A 9,578-nucleotide genomic window follows, 5' to 3' on the forward strand; every position below is an offset into this window, starting at 1 on the left:
CTCACCTTGCATGCAATAGAACAGGAGCGATCAAACCATGATTGTAATGTGAAAGTTTTGGTAGGAGATGAGATAAATGCACTCATACCGCCCTGTATAACCCCAGCAATGCTGTCAGCACATACCGAGGCGTCCCGAGTGGAAAAGAAACATACGTCCCAAGGAAAGTCGGTGAAGAATTCTCACAAAGATTGCCAAATTGCCCTCCGATAGTGCCATATATATATATATATATATATATATATATATATATATATATATATATATATATATATATATATATATAAGGAAAGAAGAAAACACGAAGTTCCCAAGCGCTTTCGTGTAATTCACATCTTCAGGGGTGAGTACAGACTAGAGAGAGAAATACAAATCAAGGTGTATATATACAGAGGAGGGTGAGACCAGGTCCACAATGGTCAGGTATTAGGTAATGACCCTACTAATCTTTAAATAGCTAAACAAAGGGGACATTACAAAGGTACTCAAATTATCCAACCAGGAGCGAACTCGTAACAATGGTTTTAAATTAGACAAATTTAGATTTAGGCGTGAAATAGGTAAACACTGGTTTGGAAACAGTAGTGGATGAATGGAACAAGTTACCAAATATCATCATTAACTCGAATACGCTGAATAGCTTCAAACATAGGTTGGATGCTTATATGAGCAATAGGGGTTGGGTGTAAACGGGACTGCCCAGTATGGACCAATAGGCCCGCTGCAGTTTCCTCCATTCTTATGTTAATACCTCAACCCGCCAGGATTCGAACCCACGGCCCACAAGCCTATGACTGTGACCGGGGAACGCTAACCACTGGACCACCAGGATACTAAAAGCAATCCTAGACTTTGTTATATTTCACACAAAGCCTGTTCAACGAGCTTATGGCTCCGTGCTTTATTGGGCTAATGAAATAAATAAATAAATATTATATATATATATATATATATATATATATATATATATATATATATATATATATGCTGATAACCACAAGGAAAGAAGAAAACACGAAGTTCCCAAGCGCTTTCGTGTAATTCACATCTTCAGGGGTGAGTACAGACTAGAGAGAGAAATACAAATCAAGGTGTATATATACAGAGAAGGGTGAGACCAGGTCCACAATGGTCAGGTATTAGGTAATGACCCTACTAATCTTTAAATAGCACACAACGGTTGGTGGTCAGGTCAGATGGTCAGGTGACCCGGCCTTCTCACCTGGTCACAAATCTTCTTAATTACAAAATTGTCCAGCTTGTACATGCCGTTACTCAAATTCATGTTGAATGCTTCGGTATGTTTAATAAGACTAGATTCTATGATGTTCCTACTATCAATTGAATTACATGGTAATATTGAGGAGGCATTATCCCAGTCAATGCAATGCTTGTTATCCCTCAAGTGAACAAACAGAGCATTGGATTCCTGGCCTGTCCTAACACTGTATTTGTGTTGTTTAATTCTAGTTGCAATATCTTTACCTGTCTGGCCTAAGTAAAACATATTACATTCCTTGCAAGGAACTTTATAAATGCAACCAACCTAATACCTGACCATTGTGGACCTGGTCTCACCCTTCTCTGTATATATAAACCTTGATTTGTATTTCTCTCTCTAGTCTGTACTCACCCCTGAAGATGTGAATTACACGAAAGCGCTTGGGAACTTCGTGTTTTCTTCTTTCCTTGTGGTTATCAACATATACCTAGATCACGCGCACCTACAGTGATTTACTTGCATGTATATATATATATATATATATATATATATATATATATATATATATATATATATATATATATATATATATATATATATATATATAGTATACACACACACACACGCCATGCTGTGTAAATTTTAAAATTTCTCATTCCTGGTGACGACTTGACAACGAAGATGAGTTGGACAAGACTGGGAGTTGGGTGTGGAGTGAGGGAGCGTCGCCAGGGAGTAGGAAGGTGATGCTGGGCAAACTGTGCCGGAGGCGGGGCGGGTGGTGGGAGTGACTTGTGTTGGTTACTACTGAACCGAGGATCACAAGCGCTGGGGAGGAGACGAGGAAGAAGAAAATTCGAAAAAAAAGCACAGAAAACGATCGAAAACAGGAGAGGTGATAACAGGTGTAGTTGCCAGGGACACAGGATCATCTGACCATCACCACCAGGAACTTCCCAGGTAGAGGTCAAATAAAACTACAACCCAATAATTAGTTACTGTAGTTCCGGACCCCGCCCTCCCCACCTGACCACATTGTTCCCTCTATGGGCGGAGGGGGGATGAGGACGGGGGCATGGGCGGTGCAAGTTTCCACGGCGTCACAACCTACTGTACATGCGTCACACCATCACCTTGTCAACTGAATGAGTCATAAATAAACCACCACACACTGTAACCTTATCACTACACCACCACAACACTACTACCACCATTACCATCCAAACACTCAACTCATAACTACTGTAACACCACTACATCACCGGACCCACACCACCATTCACACAATACAAAAATAACCCCACAACACAAACTCCACAACACAACCCCACAACACAACACCAACTCCACAACACAACAAACTCCACAACACAAACTCCACAACACAACACCAACCCCACAACACAACACCAACTCCACAACACAACACAAACTCCACAACAACACAAACTCCACAACACCAACCCCACAACACAACACAACACCAACTCCACAACACAACACCAACTCCACAACAACAACTCCACAACAACAAACACCAACTCCACAACACAACTCCACAACACAACAAACACACAACACAACACCAACCCCACACAACACCAACTCCACAACACAACACAAACTCCACAACACAACCCACACACACCAACCCCACAACAACTCCACAACACCAACCACAGCAACCACACACAACACAACACCAACCCACACACACACCACTCCACAAACCACACTCCACAAACACACACTCCACAACACACAAACACAACACCAACCCCACACACACCACACAACCCCACAACACAACACAACACCACAACAACCCTCCCACAAACAACCCAGAACACACACCACACCACCAACCACACAACACCCACAACACCACAACCCACACACAACACACACACCACCACAACAACACACAGCACCAACTCCACACACAACACCACACAACACCAGCTCCACAACACCAACTGCACAACACCAACACCAACTTGACAAACACCAACACAACACTCCACAACACAACCAAACTCCACACACAACCCACACAACAGACTCCACAACACAACACACACACACCACAACACCACTCCACAACACAACACAACAGCCACAACACAACACCACATCACCACAACACAACACCAACACAACACAACACAACTACTCCACAACACAACACACCAACTCCACAACACAACACACAAACTCCACAACACAACACCAACTCCACAACACAACACCAACACACCACATTATCCACATATCACAACCAAATATTTCACAAGGGGTCCTGATTCTTCCACCCCATTTCCTCGTGTGTAGTGTTTCTTGAGCATGACCTCTTTTGTCAGTGAGCCTCGGTAAGAGAAAAAAAAAACAGACAGACACACACACACGACGCGGTGGTGGAGTGATCCTTTGTCGTGGTTTCTATAGTTCTAACACACCTCACGGCTATCTGGGAAACTTTGAGGCGAAAAGTGGAGAGTCGTTGAAGGTGTGGTTGGCGGTTCTTGGCTCACTGTGATAAAACGTTTGCCATTACGGTTCAAAACTGTCCGTGGCGCTGGAGTGATCACCGCCAACACTACCACAACCACCGTTATCACCAACTACCACCATCAGCATTACCAGCATTACTACCACCACCACCATTAGCACCACTACCACCATCAGCATTACCAGCATCACTACCACCACCAGCATTTCCAGCATGAGCACCACTACCACCACCATTACTAGCATCAGCACCAATACCAGCATGAGCACCACTACCACCACCATTACTAGCATCAGCACCAATACCAGCATTGCACCACTACCACCACCATTACTAGCATCAGCACCTCTATTACCACGACCACCCTTGCCAATTTCAGCACCACTACCACCATTACCAACATCTGCACCACTACCACCATTAACAGCATTAGCATCACTACCGCCATTAATAGCATCAGCCCCATCACCACCACCCTTACCAGCATCAGAATCAATACCACCATTACCAGCATCGTTACCATTACCAGCATCGTCACCACTACCACCATTAACAGCATCAGCACCATTACCAGCATCAGCACTTTGACCGGCCATTGTGCCTCAGCCCGCCAGAAGGCCATAAACCTAAGCTCAACAAAGCTACCAATGTCAAATCAATAATAAGGAGGCGTATGGGTGGGAGCAGATCACGCAATCCCTACCGCGGTAGACATGAACCTTCAATGACACGAACCATGGCCACCAACTTTTACTGGCACGGCCGCACGTGGACCCGAGCTTACTAACCTTAAACTACACGAAGCCACGGTTGTGGACCTTCATTGAGCCATGGCCACGATCGTTTAATAACACGAAAGTCAACATACCTTCTCACAGACAGCTACGACCACAAGCTATCTCACTGAAATCGGACTGCACTAACGCTTACCTTCTACAAGACTTCCCTTCTGTCAAAAACGCACCCATAATTTTCTTCTCGTCTATCATACAACTTTCCCCAGGCTTTGATATTTGGTTGGGTGTCAGACTAAAATAGGGCGGATCTGCCCCGGACATTTTGCCTTGCGTGTTTCCTTACGTGGCACTCCGTGCTTCATTCACCTAATCATAATTCACAGACAATTTTTGTATAATCGTCTAAGCACGAAAGACGTAGAGGCAATTGCTTACTTGAGGTTTCACAAAGTACATTCAAAATTATGGAGTAAAAACATATATATTTCATGACATACGTTAACAGACGCGTGCAATTTAACATCAGCTTTACCCAAATGGTTTGGGTTGAATTTCCAAACCGGTTTCAAGTGAGCGTTCCATATCAACAGTTAAGTGAAGGCTGCAAGCCACCCCGATACCTTTCTCTTCAATATCATACTCTTACAAAAGATTTCGTCTCCGGGTTAACCCCCACCACCCTCCTTCCTGCATGTCAACATTTTGGACAATTCAATAAATGGAATTTTTAATGCTCCTTTTCCCTTCTACTTCGCATTGTAACGTCATGTTCGCCAAAGCAAAACGTTAGCTCCACCGCTAGCCCCCCAAAACAACTTCTCTACAATAATAATAATAATAATAAAAATAATAATAATAACAAAAATAAACACCCACCTTGTTTTCCTAGACACATGTAAATAAAAATTACTAAGTTTATTTCAAATTTGTCTGGATTTTTTTTTCTGCGACAACAATAGTCAACCTTTTCCACATCCTTGACTTTTTCAATAAATGCCAATTATATTGTTGCGAATTACTTGTTTCGTCGTCACTTCTCTTGAATGTCTCTTTATAGCTTATTAACTTCGTAAAGAATTTATTGTTGACAATGGCTCAGTATTGCTGTCTACAGTATATAGTACACAGCATTTACAATACTATACTCTTCCCAGCTTTGTGTTGAATCAACAAATGTATGTATCAAGATATAATTAATACTTATACCACCAACTTCTACTGGAGTGAAACGAAATAAGATATATATATATTTTTCTTTCGTTTCACCCAGTTTAAAGTAGACAGTAGAATAAGTACTAACTTTTTTCTTGGGAAGGTTAGTGCTCCTGCTTTACCTCGCGAAGTTTAGGTCAGGCCAGGTTAGGTTAGACTAAAATCTTTGTAGACCGCACGCTATAGTTGCACCGAGTATTGTATTATGATAACATGTAGTACAATGGTGTATTAACCAAGAAATTCAAGTGGTCTAACTGTATAACAGCCGCACTCTTTGACCAGTAACTCACTGCGTGTACAGTACTTTTCAAGATAACCGGAAGCCTTCCACACCACCAGTTTTCTCTATTTCTCATCCATTTTCACTTGATATCTACTCTTATCTTCCCAGTACTCTTCTTACCTACTGGATTTTGTCTTGTACAAAATATTTTAAGCCTTGGAGTCTAATATCACATCGTTAAGGTATTGGTGTTAACGACGTTAACACCAATACCTGCCGACTTGACTCCTCAATGGGTAAATCATACACCTGCACCTACACACTGCAATTGTATAAATGTACTTAAAGGTAATGAATAAAAAATATTTATATATTTACATCCACCGGTTACCAATTTCCCTTGGCTTGTACCAGAGTATTAATCTAAGCTCTCAATAGGTCAAACTTTCTCTTGTCCTTTCTGAGTTCGTTTCAATAGGTCAAACTTTCTCTTGTCCTTTCTGAGTTCGTTATTCTAGAACAGTAAGACTTCAGCCGTTTAGCATATCTGATATCACATTACCTTGACTTTTCCCCTTTGCCTTTACTAACAATAAATGTTTGACCTTTCACGAATGACTGGTGACCTGTTTTCCCGCAAGTTGACCTTCGCACCTGTCGCCACCTAACCGTTACACAGGGAAAGATGTGACTCAACGCCTAGCAGAAAACCTACCCGTTGTATATCATCATCTATTGTAGATACAAAAACAAAATTCCAACCGTGGCAGTATACCAGTTTTTATAAGGACCACCGTGGCAGAAGGCGATCTAATATACCGTCATATTCTCTGATGATTCTCACTCACCCGAGAACTTTCTCTCCAGTACTGGAGCAAAGCTGACAATCACTCCTCCACTCCAGGACTAGTTAATTATTAGTGAAAGGTTTCTTGACAGCAAAGGTCAAACTTCTGTATTATTATTTTCTTTTTACCACCCGAGAAAAACCTTATTAACTTGAATACCACATATATTTACAAATAAGTTAAAGACCAAAATATCTGGTTTGCCAATTGTGGGACGAAAAATGCATGACCTAAATTTTCTTGGGACAAGTACTTAATCTAAATATATTTTCATTACCAATGAACGTACAATGAAGTCATTTTTTCTCAAGAACAATATTTCCCTGTACTACTCGAGAAAAGCAAGTCGCCGATGCTTTCACCGGCTGGTGAAATTCCTGGGTTTTCCGAGTCTCCTGACGTATGACTACCCACCACCCGTTTTCTACTCCCCATGTGTACTCACCCGGCGGACCACCTCTTCCTGCATCTGTACTTCCGTCGCCATCATTTGTCTGCACAACGTAGGTAGTTGGTCACAAACCCGGCTCACTCAGTAACTACCCACTGGGGATTTCAATCAGTTCTGTAGACTCTAAAATATTTCGTATCAGTGAACCGGGTCGAAATATCCTTCTGCACTTATAAAGATTTTTAAATCCTAGAAAGGGGTACCGATGATGCAAGTAGTAGCACTGGTTCACTGGTTGAGCTGGATGAGTACAGTACAAGGTACTCCGTCAACGACTGTGGCGGGCTAGCAACTGAGGTTAGGGAGGGAAGGAGCGGCTGGACGCAGACCCACGACACACCACCTCCCGCCCACTGCCTCTCCCCCTCCCCCTCCCCCAGTCTCTCCCCCAACAATAATGCTCTCTATTTAATTGATTGTTCATAGTCTGTTGACTTAACTGTTATCCGTTACTGCTGTTAGTTTGTCTGCGAGATGGTTGAGGAGTTTTCTAGATAAGCTGGAACACAACCTTAGTGTTTCTCGAGTTTGTACAATGACGTCATTAGTGTCGCAGCCCTGACTTGTGGCCGCCCGACATCCCTACATATAGCACGCTATGTCCTCCCACGTCTCACACACACCGTAATTATCATGCCCACCCGCCACCACATTACATTGTCAGTTCGTACCAAGGTGTCAGCTAACTGCCAGGAGGGAGTTTAGCTTCAATGGTATTGTTACCCTTGAAGCGTCCAACAGGAGCTCCCTCCCCCCCAGCCTGACCTACTCCCAGCACCAGCTAGACTCGAGGCCAGGCTAGGGGCATTTAGCTTTCTTTTGATTTCGTTGCAGTGGTGGTGAGTGTGTGGCGGAGCTGTGGCCCTAGAGATAAGTGAACTGGACGACCAACACAGTCAGAATCACCAATTATTTGTTATGACGAATGTCTTGTTAGTGGAAATGGCACGTCTCTCACTGGCTCCTCACCTCTCTTCCCACCTGCCCGAAGAAACTGTCACAATACCCCCTGTCACCGTCCATCGGGATAAGTTGTTGTCCCTCACAACGCTTAACTATTAAGTACAAAACGGTAAAATCCATTTTAACACATTACTATCCATGAAAGATGTTATTATCCACTGTATAAGATAGCTATCCAACCAAAGGTAATAGTCTTCAGCATAACACGTAATTATCCAACATAACACTGTTATATAGCATATCACGTTACTAAAGAACGTCAGGTATTATTGCCTGTCGCGTCGAGTAACGACACTAATAGCAGTGTGATTACAATTCATTGTAACACCTTATTAGCAATAACACTACAGTGTAAGACGTTATTATTTAACAAGATGAGAAAATTTGTTCATCGTAATACATTACTGTCCACCATAACTTATTACTATCCAAAACACGTCACAATCCTCCATAACACGGCATTACTCTCCACCATAACCTGTTGCTCCACACTATAAACCGTTACTGTCCAACATTTCACCTCTACCCGACGTGACAACATAACCCAGCGTGACAACACAACCCGGCGAGACAACACAACCCAGCGTGACAACACAATTGAGCGTGACAACACAACCCGGCGTGACAACACAACCCAGCGTGACAACACAACCAGGCTTGAATAAACAACCCAGCGTGACAACACAATCAAGTTTGACAACACAATCCGGGTGCTGCACTTTGGGAAATACTACCGGTATCACCCGTCATATATATTTTTTTTTCCTCTTGGATGAGGCGGGTGACTCACACCCAGCCACACCCTGCCAGCCGCTCCGCTCTCAATACTGTACTGTCATCTGCCTCGGAACCTGATTTTCGGTTCAACATTTGGAAGTCATCTTTGACATGGTGGTTTTTATGTGAGTGTGCTAGAGGGGCTTTTGCACATAAGTTTTTTCTTATTGTATTTTGATATGTAATAAATATATTTGCACAGTTAAGTGGTGTTTTGTCGTTGTAAAGTTGTTTATCGGTTCAATGGTGATGAAAACGATATGTCTGTCCATAAAGCTCGTTAATGTATTAACTGATGTACATTCAGATTTAGCATACGTGTAAAATACAGTATTAATCTTGACGTCTGTATAAAATATTATCAGAATTAAAAAGATATGGCCGCCAGGGCAGCCAAGACCGCAGGGCACTAATGGAGAACTTGTAAGGCTGCCGACGAGCCTACTTCACTTGTTATGAGCACCTCAGCACAGAACATCATTAGTGTAAAAAAAAATTTTCGCAACTGTTCTTTTTTAAATGTGTTGGATGATTTGAATTTATCAGTTAGATTTTCCAACAGGTTAGTGATTCACTATGTTTACACTACAGGGTTTCTTTTGATATACAGGGTATTACAAAGACAGTATAATC

General features: G+C 42.4%; 1 protein-coding gene across 1 annotated transcript in view; it reads right to left on the reverse strand.

The window, feature by feature from the left end:
• The window catches only part of LOC121866198 (coactosin-like protein), a 116,501-nt gene extending 108,950 nt beyond the window's left edge, over positions 1-7,551 (reverse strand). The window contains exon 1 of the mRNA XM_042365808.1: positions 7,200-7,551. Coding sequence (XP_042221742.1) covers positions 7,200-7,244 — 45 coding nt within the window. The 5' untranslated portion in view covers positions 7,245-7,551. The remainder of the gene's footprint in view (positions 1-7,199) is intronic.
• Between the last annotated feature and the right edge of the window lie 2,027 nt (positions 7,552-9,578).

This window comes from Homarus americanus, unplaced genomic scaffold (assembly GCF_018991925.1).
Source record: "Homarus americanus isolate GMGI-L3 unplaced genomic scaffold, GMGI_Hamer_2.0 scaffold32583, whole genome shotgun sequence".
Taxonomy (NCBI): domain Eukaryota; kingdom Metazoa; phylum Arthropoda; class Malacostraca; order Decapoda; family Nephropidae; genus Homarus; species Homarus americanus.